Raw genomic sequence first — 26,712 nt, forward strand, 5'->3', positions numbered from 1 at the left:
ATGATGATAATTACCAAAATGGAGAGAACCTGTGGACCATAGGAGCCACTAGGCCATATGACACTCACGTTTATAGAATTAGAGAAAGGTACTGTTTTCTTAAAGCACTTTTCCTGCATCTGCTGAAAGATTATTACAATAAACACACGCATCTACAATGACCAATGCAAGTTTCTCCATAGAGTTATGCAGTGTACAACATGCACCACTGTCCATGGCCATCCTGCAGGTAGGAGGTCAAGTGGAAAGGTCCCCAACTCAGCTCTAGAAAAGTGCAGAGTTAGAGAAGGTATTGTGAAAGAGTTGACTCCCAAGATGATGTTTCAAATACAGATTAGGGTATATATACCCAAAGAATTGAAAAGGTACTCAAACTAAAACTTGTACAGGAATGTTCATAGCAGCACTGTGCAGAAAAGCCAAAAGGTGGAAATAACCCAAACGTCCATCAACTTGATAAACAAAATATGATCTATCCATACGTGATATGACTCAGCCACAAATAGGCATAAAGTCTGGGACCTGCCACAACATGGACGAACTTCAGCCACATGCTAAGTGAAGGAAGCCAGACACAAAAGGCCACACATGGTACAATTCCATTTATGCAGAAATATCTAGAATAGGTAAGTCCACAGAGACAGAAAGCAAACTTGTGGTCCCAGGGTTTATGGGGGAGTGACTGCTTATTGAGTACAGGGTTTCATTTTGGGGTGACAGAATATTTTAGAACTAGATAGAGGTGGTAGTTATGTAACACTGTGAATGTACTAAATGCCCCTGAATTATGCACTGTATTTATTTTTTAATTTTTATTACTATTTTTTGAGACAGGGTCTCCCTCTGTCTCCCAGGCTGGAGTGCAGTGTCGCGATCTCGGCCCATTGCAACCTCCACCTCCCCGGTGCACACAACTCTCCTGCCTCAGCCTCCTAAGTAGCTGGGATTACAGGTGTGCACCACGGCACCCAGCTAATTTTTGTATTTCTGGGTAGAGACGAGGTTTTGCCATGTTGGTCTCGAACTCCTGACTTTAGGAGATCCAGCTGCCTCGGCCTCCCAAAATGCTGGGTTTACAGACATAAGCCACTGCGCTTGGTTCGAATTCTTCACTTTAAAATGGTTCATTTTATGTAGTGTAAATTTTACCTCAATGAAAAAAAAGAGAGAGAGAATGGATTAGGCCAGAGGAGAAGTGGTGGTGGGTGCACTGGGCAGAAGAAATCGCCTGTGCAAAGCAAGGAAGGGGTGAAACTGCTTTGTATGGAGAACACTGCTTTTGAGTCCAACACAAGCTCAGGCTTGGGGAAGGAATCAGATAAAAAGTTCCAGGATCTTAGAGTTCCCTGTGCTCCACGTGGGTTGGCAGACAGCACCCACATGGAGTCCTTCAGCTCGTAACCAGCACCCTGCAAGCTTCCCACGCCTGGAAGCGGTGTGTTTCCGATGGGAACATCGGGCCAGAGGTCTCCCAGCAGTCCCCAGCTCGGAGCCGCGCTGGCAGCTCCCAGGCCTTCCCCTGGAGCCTGCTCCCTCTCCTGGGGGGTCTGTGAGCATCTGAGCCTATAAATCTCTCCTGCTGTGGGCCTAGGATTCACAAGACTGCTAGGAAAGCCTGCCTCTCTCCCTGAAGTAGTGGATCAACATAGCCCATCTGTCTGTCCATCTCAAAATCTTTCCTTAAGATAGTGGAGGTTGTCTGCGCCAGTCCCAGGAGCTTCTCTCTGCCTGGGTTCTAATCACAGGGAACCTGGTTCTATCCTTCACCCTCTTTTAAAAACTCATTTTTTAGTACTTTGGGAGGCTGAGGTGGGCGGATCACCTGAGGTCAGGAGTTCAAGACCAGCCTGGCCAACATGGTAAAACCCCGTCTCTGCAAAAAATATAAAAATTAGCCGGGCGTGGTGGCACGCGCCTGTAGTCCCAGCTACTCGGGGGGACTGAGGTGGGAGAATTGCTTGAACCCAGGAGGCAGAGGTTGCAGTGAGCCAAGATTGAGCCACTGCACTCCAGCCTGGGTGACAGAGCGAGGCTCCATCTCAGGAAAAAAAAAAAAAAAAATTAAACTGGTTTCCTGTTTTGCTCTGTCCTCAAGTGAATTTTTCCCCCTGGGTGGAAGCTAAAGGCACGGATATCTGTCTGTCTCCAGAGTATAATGGAGAGATTGAAGTTTGATTGTTTTTTTCCTGTTTTTTTTTTTTTTTTCTTTGAGTTGGAGTCTTGCCCTGTTGCCGAGGCTGGAGTGCGGTGGCACAATCTCAGCCCACTGCAACCTCCGCCTCCCGGATTCAAGCAATTCTCCTGCCTCAGCCTCCCGAGTAGCTGGGATTACAGGTGCCTGCCACCATGAGTGACTAATTTTTTGTATTTTTAGTAGAGATGGGTTTCACCATGTTGCCCAGGCTGGTCTCGAACTCCTGACCTCAGGTGATCCACCCACCTCAGCCTCCCAAAGTGCTGGGATTACAGGCATGAGCCACCATGCCTGGCCTCCTTTCTCTTATAAATAGGGACACCATTGATTTAGGTCTCACTCCAAGCCAGGATGACCTCATCTCAACATCCTTCCCTTAAGTACATCTGCAAGACCCTTATTCTAAATAACATCGCAGATGGGATGCAGTGGCTCATGCCTGTAATCCCAACACTTTGGGAGGCGGAGGCAGGCGGGTCCCTTGAGCCCAGGAGTGTGAAACCAGCCTGGGAAACATAGCAAGACCCAATCTCTATAAAATAATACAAAAGGCCGGGCACGGTGGCTCAAGCCTGTAATCCCAGCACTTTGGGAGGCCGAGACGGGTGGATCACAAGGTCAGGAGATCGAGACCATCCTGGCTAACACAGTGAAACCCCGTCTCTACTAAAAAATACAAAAAACTAGCCGGGCGAGGTGGCGGGCGCCTGTAGTCCCAGCTACTCGGGAGGCTGAGGCAGGAGAATGGCGTAAACCTGGGAGGCGGAGCTTGTAGTGAGCTCCGGCCACTGCACTCCAGCCTGGGCGACAGAGTGAGACTCCGTCTCAAAAAAAAAAAAAATAAATAATAATAATAATAATACAAAAATTAGCCGGACATGCTGGCATGTGCCTGTAGTCCCAGCTACAGGGGAGGCCTTAGAGGGAGGATCACTTGAGCCTGGGAGGTTGAGGTTGCAGTGAGCTGAGATCATGCCACTGCACTCCAGCCTGGGCAACAAAGTAAGACCCCATCTCAATCAACTGATCAGTCAATAATATCGCAGTCTGAGGTTCCGAGTGAACATCTCTTTTGGGAGTCACAATTCAACCCGCCCCAGTGACCTTGTGTAAGTTGCCTCACTTCTGAACCTCACTTTCCTTATTTGTAAGATGGAGGCAATGCTGGTGCCCACCCCAGGGGCTGCTGAGAGAATTCAGCGGGTCGCTTCAACACAGGACTTCCGCATACACCCGCAGTGCAGTGAGCACTCGGGAGATCGGAACTGCTAGTGGGATCGTAATGGAGTGGCTCTTTCTTTTCTGTCTTTTTTTGAGCTTTGTGGTCATGATGGTTTCATGAAGAACAATACTGACTCTTTTTCTATTGACCATTTTTGGTGGGATGAGGAAAAGATTATGTGTGTTCACAGTACAAACATAACCAGGATAGAAGTAGAATGAGTGGAAGTAGGTCTTCCTCCTGTCCCTTTTCTCAGTCCTTCAGGCTCAGGCCTGTTTGTTGGTTCTGTTTGTTTGTTTGTTTGTTTTTGGAGTCTTGCTCTGTCACTCAGGCTGGAGCGTAGTGGCGTGATCTTGGCTCACTGCAACCTCCCCCTCTTGGGTTTAAGCAACTCTCCTGTCTCAGCCTCCAGAGTAGCTTGGATTACAGGTGCCTGCCACTATGCCTGGCTAATTTTTGTATTTTTAGTAGAGACAGAGTTTCACCATGTTGGCCAGGCTGGTCTTGAACTCCTGACCTCAAGTGATCCGTCTGCTTCAGCCTCCCAAAGTGCTGGGATTACAGGCGTGAGCCACTGCGCCCATCCCAGGCCCATTTTTAGAGATAGGGCTTCACTCCACTGCCCAGGCTGGAGTGCCGTGGTATAATCACAGCTCACTGCAACCTTGAACTCCTTGGCCCAAGGGATCCTACTGTCTCAGCCTCCCAAGGAGCTGGGACAAGGGGTATGTCCATCACACTTAGCTAATTTTAAAAAATAATTTTTTTTTTTGGTAGAGACTGGGTCTTGCTATGTTGTCCAGGCTGGTTTGGAACTCCTGGCCTCAAGTGATCCTCCCATCTCAGCCTCCCAAAGTGTTGAGATTACAGGCATGAACCACTGTATCCTGCCTGTATCTCTCTCTTTTTAAAACACAAAAGGTATAACACTATGCTACCTCATCTTTTTTTAGCTTAATATATTTTGGAGATTTTTCTGTGTCCATCCATAAAGCTCTGCCTGGTTCTTTTCAATGGCTGCCTATTTTATTTATGTATTTTTTTGAGACAGAGTCTTGCTCTGTTGCCCAGCCTACTGTGCAGTGGCACGATCTCGGCTCACTGCAACCTCTGCCTCCCGAGTTCAAGCAATTTTCCTGGCTCAGCCTCCTGAGTAGCTGGGATTACAAGCGTGTGCCACCACACCCAGCTAATTTTTGTTATTTTTGGTGGAGATGGGGTTTCACCATGTTAGCCAGGCTGGTCTGGAACTCCTGAACTCAGGTGATCCACCCTCCTTGACTTCCCAAAGTGCTGGGATTACAGGCATTACCACTCTGTGCCCGGCCGGCCTAATTTTAAATGAGCCATTATATAATCACACCAGAATTGAAACTTCCAGAGTTGACTAGTCTTTAGGCCTTTTGTCTTGAGGATTTTGTTCAACCAGGCCACCCAAACATCCATCTATAATCCGAGGGAAGAGAGAGTGAACTGATTGGAGTTGGGCATAGGATCTGAGGAACATGCCCACCTCCAATCAGTTCTCTCTTCAGATTATAAATGGAAGACAGAGTTATCTCTTTCACCTTGCCTTCTTCAGTCCCATCCATCCTCCCATTCATATTCCCATCCATCCATCCATCTATGCATCCCACTCATTAGCCCACCTATCCACTCTGTCCTCCCTCCCATTCACCCAGCCATCCACTCTGTCATCCACCCACTCATCCTTCCCTACTCCATCCACCCAACCATACACCCACCCAGCTACCTATCTACCCACCCTTCCCTCCTTTCTTCTTTCTTTCTTTCTTCCTATCTATCTATGCTTCTATCCACCCATCCTTCCTTCCTTCTTTCCATCCATCTATTCATCGATCTGCCCACCCACCCAATCATCCATTTGTCTTCCTGTCTCTCTACCTATCCATCTATCCATCCTTCCTTCCATTCACTTACCCATCCACCTGTCCTTCCATCCTCCCACCCATCTACTCATCTATCCATCCATCCATCCATCCATCCATCCATCCATCCATCCATCTTCCCACCCATCTGCCCATCCACCCACCCATCTACTCACCTACTCATCTGCCTATCCACATACCCATCCACCCTCTCATCCATCTGTCTATTCATCCATCCACCCATCCATCCATCTACCTACCCATCTACCCACCCTTCAGTTCACCCATCTACGCTTCCTTCCTTTCTTCCTTCCTTTCTTCCTTCCTTCCATCTACTCATCTTCCCTTCCATCTACTCATTCATCCATCTATCCATCCATCCATCCATCTATCTAACAAGTATAATTCAGCACCTACTATCTATCTGCCAGTACTAGAGGTACAATGTTAAACCAAGCCTAGGAGACTTTTGATTAAATGAAGCTTGTGAGAGCTGTGCACTGAACTAGTAGGACTGAAGCCAGGGAGCGGATGTAAGAAATGCTTGCCACTGTGGCATTGTCTATCAGCAGATATGATACTGGGATTTCTACATCATTAGGTGACCATTGAAAGTGTCGGTAACTGTTCTCAGATCTCTCTTTGGGAAGGAAATGGGTCTTCAGAGCCTGGCTCTACGTCAGAGGCTTCTTTAAGAGTAGAAGGTGATGGGTAATGTCTGCTTAATCATGTTTAGTTCGTTGATGACCTCTGTATCTTTTGGGTTTCTCTGGTGATAAATAATGGAGACTGACTCTGTCGTCTAGTAGAGGAAAGGGATTTGTAGGGGAGTATGGAGGAGCTCACAGATGCGGCGGGAATACTGGGAATCAGGCTAGGTATATGACAGAAACTGGGGCTGCTTGGGCCTGGGGCAGAAAGAAAGTCTGCCTCTGGGCTCTGTCCACCTGCTGTGCTTCCCTGTCCTTGACTGAGCTTGGAGTTTTAGGCCAGAGAGTCTGACCAATGCAGCCTGGAATACATTCTTACCTCTTTGTTGAAGGTACTTACGAGGCAGTCCCAGTAAGACTGTACATGATGGCAGGGGTGATGGGGGAAACCTCAAGGACCACAGGATGCTTCTGGAAGAAGAGGAAATGGATGCTGGATTTACAAAAAAAAAAAACAACACACACAAATATGCACAATACTATATTACAGATGAAGGAACTGAGGCATGGAGTTTAAGAATACTTGCCCAAGGCCACAGAGCAGAGAAGTGGCTAAGTGGGACTCCAATCTGTATAGATCTAACATCCGTGTTTGGTTCCTAACCTAATCTGGGTGGGGTGGGCCTCCAGTGACACCTCCAGAACTGATGTGGCTGGATGCTAATGACTCCTGGATCAGTCAGGCTCCAGCATGTTTCTGGGGCTGCCTGTCGGACTTTGGGGCTGCCCTTTTGGCTTTAGTCTTGGCCCCTGTGGCCTGGGCAATAAGCCCAGCTGACCTGTTGCCACTTCCAGTGGGGCCGGCATGGAGGAGCTTTAGAATGTCCCTGGGAGGAGCCAAGTCCAGACCCTTAGCTCAGAGCTCATTTTAATTCATGGCTCTTTTTTCTTTCTGTTTGCAGATCGGGAGGACCAGTCCATTCTATGCACGTAAGTGGAACTGCTTTATATTCTGTTTGTTTTGTTTTGTTTTGTTTTGTTTTCCGGAGTCGAGATCCAACCTATGAAAGAAAAGATCCATGAGTACGGATTGATTTGTTCATGGTTCCAAGTGCCTCTCTTTATACCTGGCACAGTGCAGATACTCATTAAACGTTTGTGATATATGTTCTTCTGCAGAGGCAGGCAAACTTAAACTCTTAATGACACCTGGTATCATTTGGTTCCATACCTCTCTTCCTTCCAAAAAACTAGCATTTATTGAACATGTACTGCGTGCCAGGACTTGAACTAAACATTTTATATGCAGAATCTAATCTAGTTGCATAACAGCCATCTGTATGAATAGGGAAGATGTTAAGCTATCACTTTAATATTTCACAATTATCAAGCCACAAACACATCAGAACCATATTTGGTGGCTGGTGTCACCGTTTCTTTGAAGACCTAGGTACATAGGCAGAAGATAGTAACTCAATGTTAGAATCATTCAGAGAATTTTCACTATTGTATTTATATGCAAGTAACATATTAATATATATTGTTGATTCATAGACATTGAACTCACAGCCAGCAGCTCTGTGGCTGATGCCTGGATGAAGTTTATCTGATGTGTATTTCTTACATAATGCATATCACAACCTTATTGTGCTTGGAAACATGAGCCAACACTTGAGCACTATGCTGGGGACGTTTTAGTATGTGTGCTGCCAAAGGGAGCATATCTGAAGGGACATTTTAAACTGCAAAATAACTAACAAAAAGCCACAAAAATACAAAAAGAGGTGGCACTAAATACGCTACAAAAAGGTGAGTTGTTTACAGCATGAGAGTTGAAACTAGAAGGTAGAGCATTCCCCTGTTCAACCTGAGCTGGGAACGTGTGCATTGGTGGAGTCGAATTTTCCATGCTCTGCACATGTTCACAAATGACCCCAAAAGTGCCACGAATATTGATTTTGGGGTTACAAATAACTTTCAGCAGGTGGGTGAATTTGCAAATATGGAATATGTAAATAATGAGGATAGACTGTGTGTGTATATATATATTTAATATATAATATATTATCTTTAATATATTTATATTCATATATATTTTTTAAGATTTGGAAGCAACTAAAGCTATAATTAACAGGGGTTATTTAAATAAAATACAGCATTTCCAGGTAGCCACTACAAAGAATGAGGCTGATCTATTTATGCTTAGAGAGAATGCTCTTTGTAGATATACCGATGACGGGAAAACACAAGGGCAAATCAGCATATGCATAATGTAACCGTGTGCGTCTTTAAAAAGAGCAGGAATGCGTGGACATGCATATGTTTCCTATTTGCATAAAATTATCTGGAAGGTCAGTTAAAAACTAGTAATAAGAATTGCAGATGGTGATGGATGGTAGGAAGGCAATGAACTGTATCAAGAGAAGATTGAAACAATTCATAAGTTTGGGATTGATATAGCTAGAAAACCTGGAAACAATAAAACAAAGGCAATTATAAACTCCAGGAAAAACCAAAAGTTGGGATGGAAGGAGAAGTAATCACATTGGACTAAGGAGCCCAGCTGTGCAAGTTTGGAGTATTTATCTAACCAGAAAAACTACCCGTGATGGAATTGGCTCTGTGGGGAAAGGGAAGAGGATTAGATGGGAACTGAATTCTCATCTTCCATGGTCAGAAGTAAACATTTGATGTTTAACAATGAATAGTTTGGATCTAGAGATATAATGCTACCTAGCTATGTGGATATAAATGCTAAAACGACCTGCTGACCTGGTTTCCTAGTTTTCTGGCTTCTAGGGGTCACCTACATTCCTTGGCTCATGGTCTCTTCCTCCATCTTTAAATTCTGCAGCACAGTATCTTCAAATCTCTTTCTCTGGTCCCCCTACCTCCCTCTTATAAGGCCCAGGACCCTTGTGGCTATATTAGTCCCACCTAGATTATCCAAGACAGTCTCCTCATCTCAGGCAAACATATTCAGAGATTCTGAGGACAGGCTATGGACATTCTTGTGGGGGCTGTTTTTCAGCTGACCACGGAGGCATTTGATCCCCTAGGAGCCAAACCCATGCATAAGCCACATGTCACCTCCCCAGGAACCAAAATAGTGTTGCTCAACTGCCCTCTGTTGAGTGAATGAATTAAGTGTGGTAACAGAGAGGTGCAGGAAAGAGTAGGACTTTCAGATGGCTTCTTAGCTGTGTGGCTATGCATGGGTCACTTAACCTCTCTGAGCTGAGCTTATGGAGAGGCTGTGAAGATGAAGAAGAGGCCACCCTGCTCTCATTTCCAGCACCCATGCCATCAGCAGTGCTGTCTAACATAACTTTGTGATGAGTTCACTTAAAATGTTCACTTAAAAGTTCACTTAATTGAGCTCTTAAAAAGTGGCAAGTGTATTACAGAACGAATTTTTAAGATTTTAGTTAATTTAGATAGTGGTTCCTAACTTGGACAGTGTGATGCTGAAATATTTCTCATCTATGTCCATTCCTCTGACTCCACCACCTCTTCGTAGTTCACGGTCCCATCACCTCTCACCAAGGCCTCTGCAGCAGTCTCTTAAGCTCCCTGCTCCCATTGCTTGCTTGCTTCCTTCCTTCCTTCCTTCAATAGGAATATTCATCCATTATTCATTGAATAAATATTCATTAGCATGCTGTCATAAAGTGTGGATTCCAGAACCTAACCCTTTGGGTTTGAATTCTGGCCCCATCATTGTCTAGTTGTATGCTCCAGGAAACAGGTCAGTTTACTTCTCTGAGCCTCAGTTTCCCCATCTGCAAAATGGGAACAGTAAGCACCCCATTGTGTTGTTGGAAGGATTAAACGAGTCACTACATGTGAAGAACGGAGAAACAGGGCACTACCCCATGGCGAGCACTTTGTAATGATCAATTGCTATTGCAGTGAAAGTGCTCACTATTTTTTAAAAATCCTTCCTGCAATCCAGTATCCATCCTGCAGTTTATTTATTTATTTTTTTTTTTGAGATGGAGTTTTGCTCTTGTTGCCCAGGCTGGAGTGCAATGGCATGATCTTGGCTCACCGCAACCTCCACCTCCCAGGTTCAAGCGATTCTCCTGCCTCAGCCTCCCAGTAGCTGGGATTACAGGCATGTGCCACCACGCCTGGCTAATTTTGTATTTTTAGTAAAGACAGGGTTTCGCCATGTTGGTCAGGCTGGTCTTGAACTCCTGACCTCAGGTGACCCAGGGAGCCTCCGCCTCCCAAGTGCTGGGATTACAGGCGTGAGCCGCTGCGCCTGGCCAATCCTGCAGTTTGTTGTTGTTGTTATTTTTTTGTTGAGACAGAGTCTCACTCTTGTCTAGGCTGGAGTGCAGTGGTGCAATCTCAGCTCACTGCAACCCCTGCCTCCTGGGTTCAAGCAATTCTCCTGCCTCAGCTTCCCGAGTAGTATGCCATCATGCCCGGCTGATTTTTATATTGTTAATAGAGATGGGGTTTCTCCATGTTGGCCAGCCTTGTCTCAAACTCCTGATTTCAGATGATCCACCCAACTCGGTCAGCCTCCCAAAGTGCTGGGATTGCAGGCATGAGCCACTGTGACCAGCCCATCCTGCAGTTTTGATTCTCCCCACACTGGTTCTAAATCCCCATTCCCCTCCTGAAATGGTTTCCTGCACCCATGAGAATAAAACTCAGATTCCTTACCGTGACTTGGAAGATTGAGTGTGGATCCGCTCTTCCCTCATCACTTCTTGGTGTCCCCCTCTGTTGTGGCCCTCCAGCCACACTGGAGAGCATTCTGTCTCATACCTGGGCCCAGCATTTCCCTCCCTTGGACCTCTGTCCACACCGTTTGCCCTGCCTGGCCCACCCTTCCCTCCATCCTTCCCACAGGACTCTCTTGTAACTTTCAAGGCTCAGCAACTCCCTGGCTTCCCCATGCACAGCCTCCCCTCTCCTCCCTTCCCCTCGATCTTCTCAGTCATATCGCACTGATATAGCAATCATATCTCCACCACAAACTATTTTGATTATTTGTTTGTTGACTTGGCTGTTGTGTATCTCCATCTCCTGGAATGCAGCGTTAGCAAGGACTTAGCACACTGCCGACACACAGCCAACGCTGGAGAAGTAGGCGTTAGCCATTGTTAGAGAGGAAATCCCAAAACGATGCAACTATTATTTGCAAATGCATCTGGTCACCCCAGAACCACCAACATCTTCAGTCTCTGTATTAGATTTTATTTTGCTTGTTGTGAAATTCAGCCAAAGTGACTAGAAGGACCTACAGGTTGACAGCAGGGCTGAGCTTTCAGGCATAATTGGTGGTCAAGAGAAGCCGGGTTGGAACGAACTGTTTGGTTATGCAGTTAAGAAACTGGAAATTGGCTGGGTGTGGTGGCTTATGCCTGGAAACTCAGGGCCTTGAGAGGCCGAGGCAGAAGGGTTGCTTAAGGCCAGAAGTTTGAGACCAAACTGAGGAACACAGTGAGACCCCATCAGTACAACAAATTCAAAAATTAGCTAGGTGGGATGGTGCACACCTGGAGTCCCAGCTACTCAGGAGGTTGGGGAGGGAGGATCACTTGAGCTTGGGAGTTAGAGGCTAAGTGAGCTGTGATCGTACCACTGCACCTCAGTCTGGGCAACAGAGCAAGACCCAGAGAGAGAGAGAGAGAGAGGAAGGAACGAAGGAAAGGAAGGGAAGGAAGAAAAGGAAGGAAGGAAAACGGAAAGCTGAATAAATGTAATTTTTAGGCCTGAGTTGTATTTTGTCTAGCATGTAATCCATCCAGTGTACTCAGTTTAATTAGAGGCCATGGGCCTGGTTGGAGAAAGAGCTGTGTAATCAAGGGGCTAAATTAAGAGGAGGAGAGTGGTGGCACATAAAATTAGAGAGAGGTGGGGGGGTGCTTTCAGGCCCTGGGGAGGAGTTTAAACTTTCGTCTAAAATGGATGACAGGCCAGGCACGGTGGCTCATGCCTGTAATCCTAGCACTTTGGGAGGCCAAGGCAGGCTGATCGCTTGAGCTCAGGAGTTCAAGACCAGCCTGGCCAACATGGCAAAACTCCGTTTCTACAAAAAACACAAAAATTAGCTGAGCCTAATAGCATGTGCCTGTAGTCCCAGCTACTTAGGAGGGTGAGGCAGGAGGATCTCAGCTCACCAAGCCTGGGAGGCAGAAATTTGGCAGTAAGCCAAGATTGTACCACTGCACTTCAGCCTGGGTGACACAGTGAGATCCCACCTCAAAAAATATATACAATAATAAAATAAATAAGTAAAATGGATGAGAATGTGCTAAGGGACTCAAGCCAGGGAAGGACAAACTTTGACCAGTGGGTCAAATCAGGCCCTTGCCTATTTGTTCTAGATAAAGTTTTATTGAAACACAGCTGCACTCACTTGTTTACATATTTGCTTTTGTGCTGCAGTGGAGAGCTGAGCTTTCACAGAAAGAGTTTGGTAACTCCTAGCTTAAACAGTGGGAAATTGTGAATATTATTTATATCTTAATGATAGGATGAATGTTGAAAATCATTATACAAACAATAGATAAGCACTACGGAAGCAGTGGTTATAAAAGTAATAATAGGTGGGCATAGTGGCTCACACCTGTAATCCCAACATTTTAGGAGGCCAAGGCAGGAGGATTGCCTGAGGCCTGGAGTTCAAGACTATCCTGGGCAACTTAGCGAGACTCCACAAAATCAAAAAATTAGCTAGGTGTAGTGGCACATGCTTGTCATCCCAGCTACTCAGGAGGCTGAGGTGGGAGGGTCACATGAACCCAGGAGTTCGAGATTGCAGTCAGTCAAAGTTGTGCCATTGCACTCCAGCCTGAGCAACAAGCAAAACTGTCTCAAAAAACAAAAGTAATAATAACTAGCATTTTGATATACCAGGCATTGTTCTAAGCATTTTATATAAATATTCACTCATTTAATCCTCATAAGAATCATATAAAAGGTCAGGCATGGTGGCTCATGCCTGCAGTCCCAGCACTTTGGGAGGCTGAGGCTAGAGATCACTTGAGACCAGGAGTCCGAGAACAGCTTGGGCAAAACAGCAAGACCCCTGTCTCTACAAAAAATTTAAAGATTAGCCAACTGTGGTGGTGTGCACCTGTAGTCTCAGCTACTTGGGAGGCTGGGGCAGGAATATCACTCGAGCCTAGGAATTCTCAGTTGCAGTGAGCTATGATTGCATCACTGCACTCCAGCCTGGGCCACAGAGTGAGACCTTGTCTCAAAAAAAAAAAAAAAAAAAATCATACAAGGTAAGTGTTTTTATTATACCCATCTTATAATGGGGTAAAGAAACTGAGGTATGGAAAGGCTAAATGACTTGCCTAAGGTCACACACAGGTAACTGGCAGAGCAGGGATTTGAACTTGAGCAACCCAGCCCTGGAGCCCATTATGCTATTCTGCCAATTGATGCTGTAGGGGAGAGAGGCGTTACTTCTGCCTGGGGTTTTGCAGGATGTGTAGGAGTTGTACAGTACAAAATGCCAGAATGCCTTGCCAGTCACATAAAGACCAGGGACTGAATACCTGTGCGGTTCATCAGAGACAATTTGGCTTTCCTACCAATGGCAAACCACAGGCTGCAATGGATTTGGCAATATTCAACCTTGGGAGCCAGGACTAGGTACAGAATTTGTAAAATTTTGCAAAATGAAAATGCTGGCTGAGCGCAGTGGTTCACTCCTGGAATCCCAGCACTTTGGGAGGCTGAGGCGGGCAGATCACGTGAGGTCAGGAGTTCGAAGCCAGCCTCACCAACATGGTGAAATCCCATCTCTACTAAAAATACAAAAATTACCCAGGCATAGTGGCAGGCACCTGTAGTTCCAGCTACTCGGGAGGCTGAGGCAGGAGAATCACTTGAACCTAGGAGGTAGAGGTTGCAGTGAGCCAAGATCACACACTGTACTCCAGCCGGGCAATAGAGCAAGATTCAGTCTCAAAAGAAAAGAAAAGAAAATGCAGAGCCTTTATAAAGAATTACGAAGAATTTCCAGATGGCAACATTAGAGTATTAAATCAAGCACAGGGGGTCCCTGTAAGACTGTACAGGTCCCACTGATGAAGCCAGCCTGGATGAGGGGTTAAGTGGCCATTGGGTGGTTCCTCCCAGCCGCTGGGGCTGGACTGATTAAAAGGAACTGGCATTGGGGTAATTACAAGGCCAGGAGGCCATATTTGGTCATGAGTCCGGTCCTTCTCTGGGAACAGGGAGAGGAAGAAACAAGAAAGGAGTTTAGGGTGCTCAGACCAGGAAGGCATCTTCACCCCTAGAGGTGGGGGTCAGAAAAGCCAAGTTATGAATGTTTCTGGAGCAACTCGGAGCATATCAACCTTCAGACGCCCACGAGCCTGGAGCTTGGGATGTTTTATTTGGCAGAACCTCCCAGGGCAATTGGTTTTTCTCAACAGAACTTGGAAACAGTGGAGCCCAGCAGCTACATGGGAAGGGGTAGAGTCCCAGAATTTACGTCCCACTCCTCATCCCGGGCAAAGTGGAAGACCATAGCCATGGATGGGGCACGTTGATGTCTTTGGGTTTTTGTTTGTTTGTTTGTTTGTTTTTTGAGATGGAGTCTCATTCTATTGCCCAGGCTGGAGTGCAGTGGCACAATCTCAGCTCACTGTAACCTCCGCCTCCTGGGTTCAAGCGATTCTCCTGCCTCAGCCCCCTCCCTCCACCAAGTAGCTGGGATTACAGGCGCACACCAGTACGCCCGGCTAATTTTTGTCTTTTTAGTAGAGACAGGGTTTCACCATGTTGGCCAGGCTGGTCTTGAACTCCTGACCTCAAGTGATCCACCTGCCTCGGCCTCCCAAAGTGCTGGGATGACAGGCGTGAGCCACCGCACCCGGTGATGTCTTTGTTGTAAAAGGGAGGCGGTGAGGGAGGTTCCAGGCCGGGGTGGAAAGGAAGGAATTGTGGGAAAGAGAAGGGAGCACCAGCAGTCTAGGAACACTGGTCTGTCAGCATGAAGAGCGTGTCTCACACGTGTTGTTTGTGCACACTGCTGTCCTGATTCTTGTCTTGGATCTGAATAGGTTCATGACCACCTACGCAAGTGATTTCCTACATCCAAAAGTTTCTCTACTTTCTCTTGCTTGAATCAGAATCCATCCCCTTCACTTTAGGATGAAGTCTAGCAAAGTTCTGACGTTAGTCTGATTGAAGTAATTCATACTTAGGTGTGAATGACTGAGTGGCTGGATTCGTTGGTTAGGGCAAGTAAAGACTGCTGGAATCTATGGCAGAACTCCAATGGAGTGGTGCTGGGACTTCACTCTGTCTTTTCTCTTTGCTGATTTGTTAAAATAAAAGGGTAGGGGGCAGAACATGGGCCCTGGTGTCAAGTGGACCTAAGTTCAAATCCTGCTTCTCCTCCATTTCCTATCTGTGTGAAAGCAAGAGCAATTGTGGGCTGCAGCAATTTACTTCAACCTCTCTCTGCCTCATTTTCCCCAGGTGGGTGATGGGGATAATTAATAACTCTCTCATTAGATTGCTGGGTAGAGTAAATGAAAAGATGTGTGAACCCAAAGCCTAGTACTGTGTAGGCCTTCAATAAACACCAATTCCCCTTCCCCTGCCCTTCTTCTGGCCTTGGTAAGCAAGTCCTTAGAGGGTTGGGCCTGTGTCATGGAACACCTTGGTGAAATGTAGGAAAAGGAATTCTGATTGCATTAGAGTCAGAGACCTGACTTTCCATTCTGACTGTATCCCTTCTTTGCTGTGTGACCTAGGGAAAATTGCTTACCGACTCTGTGCAAGACTCCTCCTTCTATAACAACATGGAGGCAGGAAGAGGATAAAGGAAATAATTCATGTAGAGCAATTAGCAAGGGACCCTTCCCTCTTTGTCATTGGGATACCCCCAATGACAAATGCCAATTCTTCTCTCTCTTAAGAGATGGGATCTTTCTATGTTGCCCAGGCTTCTCTCAAACTCCTGGCCTCAAGTGATCCTCCCAACTCAGCCTCCTGAGTAGCTGCGATTATAAACGTGGCCAATTCTCTGCTGCACCCGGCCATTTCTCCTCTTTTACACACACACACACACACACACACACACACACATTCTGGTCTTAGTTTCCCCTTCTGGGGATATAGGGTAATACCTTCACGGTTCCCATTTCATAAACTGCCTCTGAGGCCATGTGAAACAACGTGGCCCCTAGGAAGGAAGGCCTCTAGGAAGGGAAGGGACCGCACAAAGACACTGCAAGATGTTCCATCATTCTTGGCCATTAGACACTTGATTTCTGGACAGTGGGACCTGTAGGATTAGGCCCAGCAACTTGGGCCACTTTTTTTTTCTTTCCCCCTTTCTTTTTTCTTTTCTTCTATTTCTTTTTTAAGCCATGAGCCAAGTTATTAATGGGCCCTTGGCAGAGAAAATTAATTTCTTTACTTCCTCATTAGGAAGAAGAGCAGAGACTGTACTAGCTGTGGTGGCACTGGTTCAGCACAGAGAACCGTGGGCCGACCTTGGGGTGAACAAATTCTTTTCCCAACTTAAAAAAAAGTCTCTCTTATATTTTAGAGTATTAAGTGAACGCAGAAAGTCAGAGAGATGAGGCAAAGAAAGGAAACACAAAAAACAAAAGTAAACTGAAAAAATAGGAAAAGATGATAAACAAGTGAAGTTTTGGTGAAGGCACTGTCCTTATCTTTGACTAGGAATGGTGGGACATAGAGACGGTATCTAGATGGAGCCATTCCATTGTGATGATTTCTGATGGCCAAAACAGGCAGCTAGTTCATGAAGGCCATCTTGGTAAAAAAAAAAAAAATCTACCTTCATATTCCAGGAGTACATACTTTTTTGAGAAGACAAACCATGTCATACTGATCTAAACATATCAGTCATTTACACTTTAGTGTGAATTACTTCAACTGGGCTTATCCTTAGATACTTGACTGAGATCATCAGCTAGCCTCCTGAAACATGGGGTGGGATTCCTCAGAAGATAAAGGGACTTGCCTCTGCTCAGTGATCAATGGGATAACCAGTTTTTTGGTAAATTTTTCTTTCCATAAGGGAGCTTCTTAAACTTTAGGTCCTGGTACTCCAGAGGCACTTAAGTCCTTTCTTGAAGGCTGCCTTGTGCCTGGTCTTTCCATTTCTAGCAATGCTAATGATGTCTTAAAAGTAGACAATTCCAAATAAACCTGTTTGGACCCTTGTAGGAAAACTAAGATTTTCTTTTTCACCCTATTTTTTAAAAGATGAGGTCTTGCTCTGTCACCCAGGCTGGAGTCCAGTGGTGTGATCATGGCTCACTGCAGCCTCAAACTCCTGGGCTCAAGCCATCCTCCCACCTCAGCCTCCTGAGTAGCTGGGACTACAGGTATGCACCACCATGCCTGGTTAATTTTTCTTATTTTTTATAGAGTCAGGGTTTTACTGTATTCCTCATGCTGGTCTTGAACTCCTGGACTTGAGTGATCCTCCTGCCTCAACTTCCCCAATAGCTGGGACTACAGGCATGTGCCACCATGCCTGGCTAATTTTTAAATGTTTTTGTAGAGGCATTGTCTCTCTGTGTTGCTGAGGCTGGTCTCAGACTCCTGGGCTCAAATGATCCTCCCACTTCAGCCTCCCGAAGTACTGGGATCACAGGCATGAGCCACCACCACGCCCAGCCCACCTTTTCGCTCTTTGTATCTGAATTCTTTTGTACGTCCTCTTGGAAGGAATAGATCGGGCATTGGACCTAGGTTGGGGACCCAGTTCAGCTCACTACCAGAGATGTGACCTTGGCCAAGTTACTTCCCCTCTGGGAGCCTCCGTTTCGCCCTCTGGGAAATGGTGGTGATCATCATTATCGTCCTGCCTGGCTCATGGAGCTGCGGAAAGGTCACCATGGAACGTGTGCATAGATGATGTCCACTGGGTCACTGTTCCTGTGTCTTTCAGAGGTGAGTCTGGAGCCGGGAAAACCGAAAACACCAAGAAGGTCATTCAGTACCTGGCCGTGGTGGCCTCCTCCCACAAGGGCAAGAAAGACACAAGTATCACGGTGAGTGGCAGTTCCCAGTCAGAGGCCATGATTTAGCCAACCGGTCTCCAGCTTGCAGCGCAACCGAGATACAAACAGAACGTCGCTGCAAGAACTCAGGCCCTGTCTGACTACCCCTCCCCTGAAGACTCAAAGAGAGACCATCTTTTTGGCGAGCAGGCCTGTTGAGTATGAGTGATTTCTTGGTTCAGCTGGAAGCGTCCCTCCAGAAGGAGGCCCATTTTGTGAAATGAGAATAAGTCCTTTCCTTCCGCAGTGAGATCTTCTTTCACGTCGGGGCTTCTCAGTGGTGGCACTGGTGTCATTTTGGACCAGATAACTCTTTCTCGGAGGGACTTCCCCGTGCCTCGTACAATATTTCATGACATCCCTGGCCTCGACCCACTAGATGCCAATAGCCCCCTTCCCTCCAGTTGTGACAACCAAAAATATCTGTAGACTTGTCAGATGTCCCCTGGGGTGGGACAGTTGCCCTAGATTGAGAAGCACTCCTTTCAGTGAATCTCTGTAAAGTCCCAGGGATTAAGGTACCTTTTGGGTTTCCTGATTCCTCCACGTGTCCCCCATCCCTGGGATGGAGATGCTGGTATCACTTGGCCCATGGGCTTCAGTGCAATGCCATTCAGTAACTGTGGATGGAGCACCTACTGTGTGCCAGGCACCACTTGGGGTGGGGACCTGGGGATAAGTCTGAGAGATGCTGTTATTCTCTTCTGTGAGCTTCTGGACCTGTGGAAGAGCACGTAGTTGTCAAATAATCCCAGAAATAAACATGATGACACAGCATGACTAATGATGACACAGTATGACTAATGATGACACAGTATGACTAAGAGCTTGGGAGGAAAAGAAGAGGAGGTTTCTAGGGTCACCCCCTCTAGGGCCCATCCTTTTCTTCCTCCTCGTGTGTCAGCCCCATCCCATCTGTCCCACAGGAGGGGGCACGCAGTGGGGCCGCCAGGACTGGCCAGCACCTCCGTCTGCAGGTTCGCAGGCAGAAAGATGGTAGGATGGAGATCTGACCACGGTGTGGGGGTGTCTCCAGTGTTCGCCATTCCGGATGTCGCTTTAGGCCCTCAGAGGGGACTCTGGAGCAGCCACCATGGTCGGGTTGTCTAGAGGCCCTTGGAGATCTGGAATGGGTGCTGGTTGTGGCTTTGGAGAACTTTCCTTCTCCGAACAAATGCAGGAAACTCAAGATTCAGCATCCTAGAGTTGTCTCTGGCAAGTTGGTTTCTAGCCATAGTGAGTTGGAACAATGGCTCCAAAGGCTGCGTGGCAGTTAAAATACAGTTTCCACTGCCTTCCCTTTCCCTAAAGAGTAAAAATAGGACATAATACTTTCTAACAACTCATCTTTATCAAGGGCCTAGTATGTGCTACTTGTTTTGGCTGCATGTGTAAACACATCTCAGGCATTGTCTCATTGGATACTGTTTTAAGGAGACTAATGTGACCCCAGTAATTATGAAAACCTTTGAAATGCCTGGATCTCTAAGAAATTAGAAAAAGGAGGGAATGGCTGAGCATGGGGGCTCATGACTGTAATCTCAGTGCTCTGGGAGGCAAAGGCAGGAGGATGGTCTGAGCCCAGGAGTTCAGGACCAGTCTGGGTGACATAGTAAGACCCTGTCTGTACAAAAAAAAAAAAAAATAGAATTAGCCAGGCATGGTGTGCATGCCTGTAGTCTTAGCTACTTGGGAGGTTGAGGCAGGAGTATCGCCTGAGCCCAGGAGGTTGAGACTGCAGTGAGCTGTGATCGCATCCCTGCAGCTAAACAGAGAGAAAAAAAACAGTATCAAGGAAAAGGAGCTGACCTGTCTGTCTTGGGGACTCCAGGCTGTTTGGGGGGATCAAAGTCATATAGTCTCCAGCCCCTGATGTCCATGTGATGGAAATAACACTGACATTTGTTTTATACTGTGTTGTTCAACCACAGCAAGGCCCATCTTTTGCCTACGTGAGTAACTGAGAGTGTTTTCCTGGTGTGTAGGGGAGGCACGGAGTGAATTTAGATCTGCATGATCCTGTTGCACCCACCAAGTCCTGTAGCTGGTGGTAGAAATGGGGTAGGCCCTGGAGTTTCACAACTCAAACAAGTAAATGCACCAAGATACCGTCCTGTGGGTGTCTGATGCCAGGGCAGGGTGTGGGGGTGCATTTACCACCCACTGGACTCCTATTGGAATCCCCAGATTTGCGCTTCAGCCTGAAATGGATTTCTCCAGTTCAGAATGAACCCCTGCACCCTTCAAAGCATCCACTCCTGGTACCCCTGACTGGAACAACCTAGACAGAGACATCTGTCCCATCTGGCTGAGTGTCTTAGGACTGTCAGGCACCAAAGCTTCCCTGGCTCAATGGACAGTCAATGGCACAGCTGTGGCATGCCTCCCTCTTTTCTCCCCGCCATCATCCCTAAGTTTCTTCCCCTAGCCCTGTCCCTGGTGCACCAGTGTGTCCCTGTGCATGCGTGTGCAGTGCGTGTCTGTCTCTTGCATGCTGGTTGCTTGACTCAAGCCTCCAGAAACCGTCTTGGAGGTCGCGATGCACTAGCTTTGGTGGCGCGGTAAGGCCCCAGCTACGCAACGCATAACCTGGTCCTGCTTGGACCTGTGCATATGAACTCATCTCTAACGCAGAGCTTAGGGGGCTGACATGTGGGTCCCAGCCTAGAAGAAACCCACGGGTGTCTTCCTCGGCTCCCAAAAAGATCATTCAATCCATCTTAGTTAGACCCCGGGTGACAGTGTTGCAGATCAGGAGAAGTACAGTTCTTACTTGGGATCTGCTCTTGTGTGACCTTGGCCGAGTCAGTTAACTTCTCGGGGCCAGGGTTTCATCATCTATGAAATGAAGGGTTTGCACCAGGTCCCCCCATTTAAAGCTCTCTTGCCAGGACTTTTCAACCTTACCTGCTAGAATCCCCATTCTAGAAAGGGAGTCTTTTTCAGAGACCATGGAGACCCCAAGTTTATGTGAACAAAAGTGATTCCTTTAGTCATCTTCCCACCAACAAAGAAACATGCACGGCGCTCCTCGTAAATTTCCACCGGTCTCAGCTGTGGTGATTCCGCTTGTGGCTGAGATTTTTATGTGAATGAGGCTTTTGCTTCATCTTTCTCTGGGAGCTACAAAAAGGAGGATGTGTGGACGAATAAAAACAAACAAATAGCAGCTTCCTGCTTTGTCCTGTAGACCAGGTACCCTGATGCCTTCCTGGCATGCAGAGGAACAAGGAGGAAACCATGCCCATCCTTGTCCCCTCTAGACACTTTCCCGGCTCCTGTCCAGCCCAGCCCTGCTGCCTGGAAAAATAAGGAAGGGAAGGCAGGAGGGAGATCAAGGAGAAAAACTCCCAGAATCCAGGGCCTGGAGACTTCGGGGCCCATCTGCAGCCGCTATGTTTTAGGGCTAGGCCAAGAGCAGCTCCTTTGCTTTCCCAGCTTAACTTACCACATTGGCCCTTTCCTGCCATGATTAATCACATGACCGCGTTAGTGCACATAGCCGGTGGGCTATGTACAGTCTCAGCTGCCTTTAACCCGATGAATGGAGCTCAGGCAACCTGCTTTGAAGCTTTATTCTGCAGTCTGCTAAGAGGATTCCTGGTGGGTTTTGTGCATTCCTTACTTGTCTTCTGTAGGAGACTTCAGAAAACCAGTCCTGAGAAAGGAAAAATTGCAGCTTAAAAAAGTTGCACTAAAATAATCAGAAGGAGGATTGTAGTGGTTTAACTTGAAGAAGATTGCTTGTTAAACATAAACAGCAGAACGACTGCCATGTACAGTGGGGCAGGTGGTGCACTGCACAACTCTGTGGGGCACCATTCATCATGATGTAAATGACATCATCGGCATTGTACAAGGCAGTGGCTTTGAGTGGCAGTGATATTGTAGAGATGAGTAGGCCCTAGTCTTGAAAAAAGTGACCTTCCTAAGGAGTAGATGTCCTAGCTATGAGAGAGCTCAGACAGTTGCTTCTTTTCTTCTGAAATCCTCCTGTAAATCTGGACATTAGCATCGGGGTCTAAGAGGAGGTAGGAGATAGGAGAGAACCTGTGGGTTAAGGGTAGAGTTTTGTGACAACATCCATCCAAGGTAGAACTGTCAGGACCTAGGTTGCTTTCTCCAATAACTAGATGTGAATGAATTTTAGGGAGAGCTGGAAAAGCAGCTTCTACAAGCAAACCCGATTCTGGAGGCTTTCGGCAACGCCAAAACAGTCAAGAACGACAACTCCTCACGATTCGTAAGTAGCAAAGCCACGCGGGTTTTCCAGAAAAGGTTTGGTGTCATTTCCTGCCTGGGCTGCAGAGTGTCTGTGTGTGGAGGTGGGAGGGGCATCTGACCCTGGAGAGATGGGCTGTACCTTACAATCTTGCAAGGGCTCCTGCCTCTCACACTCTCATTCATTCATTCATTCATTCATTTACTATTCACTCAACAAATACTGGAAGGGTGCAGTGGCTCACACCTGTAATCCCAGCACTTCGGGAGGCTGAGATGGGAGGATCACTTGAGCCCAGGGGTTCTAGACCAGCCTAGGCAACAAAGTGAGAACCCCCATCTCTATTATTAAAATTTTAAAAATTATTTATTGAGCACGTGCTATGTGCTAGACCCTTACATCCAATACCATTTTATGTAGCAAAACATGAATTGAGTGCCAACTATGTACCACGCACACACCTTCTCCAAGAAATATTTAGTAAGTACCTACTCTGTGCAATTATTCTGGTAGGCACTTTTACATGTACCACCATTCTCTTTGTTTCTTTCTCATTTGCAGTTTTTATTAAGTGCCTGCTGTATACCAGGCACTGAGCGAGGCTCACAGGATTGTGATGAATAGTTCAGATATGGTTCCAGCCTTCATGAAGCTGGTTCTTCCAATTGAAGAACAGACAGTGAGTGAGGCAGGGGGTACTACCGTCCCACGCACACTCCCCCAGGCTCCAAAGCAAAAGGTTTTTGCCTGAGCCCAACAGGGGCAGGGGAACTCTGAAAGTGGGTGGTTGATGTTATGTAGACAAAAATGGTTTCATTGTACAAAAGAAGCTGTTGCCTCTCTGTAGGAGGGTCAGAAAGATATTTTAGTGCGAAAAGATGAAAGAAAAATTGCCTCTGCATTCCAGGAGGAGGGGGTCTCTGAACTGTTGCTCACTGGGATGGGGTCCCGTGAAAGACATTGCAGAAAGCTCTGCTCTGCTGAGCATATTCACGTGGTGGTCCCTGACCCTGCGATCCCCAAGGCCCATTTTAGTAACAAACAATTACACAATGTCTCCTTTCCTCGCCCAAAATTAGAATCATAGACAGTATCACCTCCTACACAGGTTAGATGAATACACGTCAGCGTAATGCCCTAACTGTAATATGAAGAAGAAATAACATAAGACAATTCATTTAAAAAGTGTGCATTTCAGGCCTGGCGAGGTGGCTCATGCCTGTAGTCCCAGTACTTTGGGAGACTGAGGTGGGCAGATCACTTGAGCTCAAGAGGTTGAGACCAGCCTGGGCAACATGGAGAAACCCCATCTCTACAAAACTAAATAAATAAATAAATAAAATAAAGTGCATTTCAGCATGTCAATGCTTGGGCCAGGCCACACCAACAGAAGACACAGTAAGAGACAGACACTTAGGTCTATCCACTGCGACAGCTACAAATACAAGGAAAAGGGTCAAGTTCAGGCACTGGTGATGTTGGGATGGGATTTTCTAGAATGGCAACTGACTCTCGGTGAAGCACTGAACCGAAAGCAATCTTCTCTAGAGTCACACAGATGGGATAGTCTTATATTACAACAACATTTTAAATACTTTTTAATGCTTTTATTTAAAAGCATAAAAATCTAAGCCGGGCACAGAATGGCTCACACCTGTAAACCCAGCACTTTGGGAGGCTGAGGTGGGAAGATCACCTGAGGTCAGGAGTTTGAGACCAGCCTGGCCAACATGGTGAAACCCTGTCTCTATTAAAAATACAAAACTTAGCTGGGCGTGGTGACACACGCCTGTATTCCCAGTTACTTGGGAGGCTGAGGTGGGAGACTCGCTTGAACCTGGGGAGATGGAGGTTGCAGCGAGCCAAAGTCACACTACTGCACTCCAACCTGGGTGACAGAGTGAGACTCTGTCTCAAAAAAAAAAGAAAACATAAAAATCTAAAGGCGTAAAGGTTAGGTTCTAAGTCTAGCTAATTACAAACAGATTTTTACCTCCATGAGTGTCAGGTGAGACATTGCAAGAGTCATAAGGGATATAGACGAGGATTGGTGTCAGAGACTCTCCTGGTCATTGCAGGACTCCCAAAATATCCTTGGCCCCACTGTTCACTAACAACAATGGCCCCCGCCATCATGTGACAAGTCAAATAATCTCTTCCACTGATTTCCAAAATCTCCGTAGCAGATGTGCCGCCTCCACTGAGAAGCACTTTGTTTGCGTGTTACAATTCAGTGCAATGTTTCTAGCCCCATCATAAATGGAAGTAAGTGCAAGACAAATCCCTAAAAAATCCTCCACTCACTGGTGTCCCTGCCATCTTGAGAAGGAGAGTGAAGAAAGGCGCCTGGGCCTTGCCTGTGACCAACCGGCTCTCCCTGGCTCCATTTGGGATATGGTCATCCCAAATTACTCTACTGCATGTTTCCCGATAGGGAAAGTTGGAAGGTTTTGTCAAGGACTGAGCAAGCCCTAGGGGATTGTGTCCACACACGCCAACACTTCCCACCACATTATGTCATTGTGGAGGAAATGGATGCAATCCTGTCTCGCCTATTGAGGAAACAGGAAAAGGGTTGATGCCAACAGATGGAGGATTGGATTCCATCCTTGGTTTCATGGCTTAGCTGAGGCAGGTAGATAGGGCCATCTTTGGAGATACTTGTTGAGCCTCTAGGACCAGGGACATGACCCATTCCTGCCTAAAGGACATCTTACACAGGGCCTGCTTGGGCATTGTGTCCAATGCGTACTCACCTGTCCCACAGAGAAGGTTTCATCCATAGTTGGATGATGTGGGTGCAGCTTGTTTTGGAGCAGGGTGGGGCTTGGGGAGGGAGTCCTTTCCAGCCCCTGAATATGGAAAAAGCTTCCTTCTGCTTAGGGCTCTACCTCTCAGGAGCAATGTCATGTTGGACAGTCACTTGATCTCTCTTAGTCTTAGTTTTGTCAGCTTTACAGTGGGGATAGTGGGCTGGGTATGGTAGTTTACTCCTGTAATCCCAGCACTTTGGGAGGCTGAGATGGGAGGATCGCTTGAGTGCAGGAATCTGAGACCAACCTGGGCAACACAATGAGATCCTATCTGTACAAAAACTTTTTTTAAAATTAGTTGGGTATGGTGGTGCATGCCTGTAGTCCTAGCTGCTTGGGAGGCTGAGGTCATGGAGAAAAGGGGATTGCTTGAGCCCAGGAGTTCAAGATTACAGTGAGCTGTGATTTCACCTTTGTACCCCAGCCTGGGTGACAGAGCAAGACCTTGTCTCCAATAAATAAATAATTTTTTTAAAAATGTGGATAGCCGGCTGGGTGCGGTGGCTCATGCCTGTGATCCCAGCACTTTGGGGAGGCCGAGGCGGGCAGATCACAAGGTCAGGAGATCGAGACCATCCCGGCTAACACGGTGAAACCCCATCTCTACTAAAAATACAAAAAAATAGCCGGGCTTGGTGGCGGGTGCCTGTAGTCCCAGCTACTCGGGAGGCTGAGGCAGGAGAATGGCGTGAACCCGGAAGGCGGAGTTTGCAGTGAGCTGAGATCATGACACTGCACTCCAGCCTGGGTGACAGAGCAAGACCTTGTCTCCAATAAATAAATAATTTTTTTTTTAAATGGGGATAGCCGGCTGGGCACAGTGGCTCACGCCTGTAATCCCAGCACTTTGGGAGACCGAGGTGGGCGGATCACGAGGTCAGGATATCGAGACCATCCTGGCTAATGCGGTGAAACCCTGTCTCTACTAAAAATACAAAAATAGCCGGGCGTGGTGCTGGGCGCCTGTAGTCCCAGCTACTCAGGAGGCTGAGGCAGGAGAATGGCGTGAACCTGGAGGCGGAGCTTGGATTGAGCTGAGATCGCGCCACTGCACTCCAGCCTGGGCAACAGAGCGAGACTCCATCTCAAAAAAAAAAAAAAAAATGGGGATAGCCGTGATGGACTATGGTCATTGCAAGAGCCAAATGAAATTGATCTGTGAACATGTTTTACACGTTCTTTTGCTGTTAGGCCTGGGGTGGTCTCAGCTCAGCAGATGTTGGTTCTGCCTGATGAGTTGACTCGTGGGGTTCTGAGTGTTTGCAAGAATCTCCCTGCCCCTCACTCCCCCATCCTCTGTAACATCTCCCTCCTGATTGCCCACAGCATGGGGTTAAAGGCTGAAGTTGGGCAGCAAAGCCTGAACTGTGTTTTCCTGTTGGCAGGGCAAATTCATCCGCATCAACTTCGACGTCACAGGTTACATCGTGGGAGCCAACATTGAGACCTGTATCCTTTCCCTGAGCCTGGGCCAAACGGGCACCCCTGCCCCCTACCAACCTCCAGCCCAGAGGCTGGGAGAGTCCAGGAGCCACCCCTGTCTTTCCAGCCTCTTAGGTTTCTTCCAGAACAAATCTCCCCTTAACAGCAGGCATTGTGGTGCAGTGGTTATATATGTGTGGACCCGACCCCTGGTTTGAACCCCAAAGAAGCAGCCTAGCCTGTATGTGATGCTCAAATGACCTGTCCT

The 26,712-nt window shown here is 47.1% G+C and overlaps 1 protein-coding gene across 6 annotated transcripts in view; it reads left to right on the plus strand.

The window, feature by feature from the left end:
• The window catches only part of MYH11 (myosin heavy chain 11), a 155,396-nt gene that overhangs the window by 52,495 nt on the left and 76,189 nt on the right, over positions 1-26,712 (plus strand). For 3 of the 6 annotated variants that reach the window (XM_033235634.1, XM_033235631.1, XM_033235632.1), the window contains exons 4-8: positions 6,918-6,945; positions 17,876-17,978; positions 19,919-19,939; positions 22,138-22,230; positions 26,408-26,471. In XM_033235634.1, coding sequence (XP_033091525.1) covers positions 6,918-6,945; positions 17,876-17,978; positions 19,919-19,939; positions 22,138-22,230; positions 26,408-26,471 — 309 coding nt within the window. The remainder of the gene's footprint in view (positions 1-6,917; positions 6,946-17,875; positions 17,979-19,918; positions 19,940-22,137; positions 22,231-26,407; positions 26,472-26,712) is intronic. The other 3 variants (XM_033235635.1, XM_033235633.1, XM_033235636.1) reach the window with 1 other exon arrangement.

Source organism: Trachypithecus francoisi, unplaced genomic scaffold (genome assembly GCF_009764315.1).
Source record: "Trachypithecus francoisi isolate TF-2019V2 unplaced genomic scaffold, Tfra_2.0 Lachesis_group15, whole genome shotgun sequence".
NCBI classification, from domain to species: Eukaryota; Metazoa; Chordata; class Mammalia; order Primates; family Cercopithecidae; genus Trachypithecus; species Trachypithecus francoisi.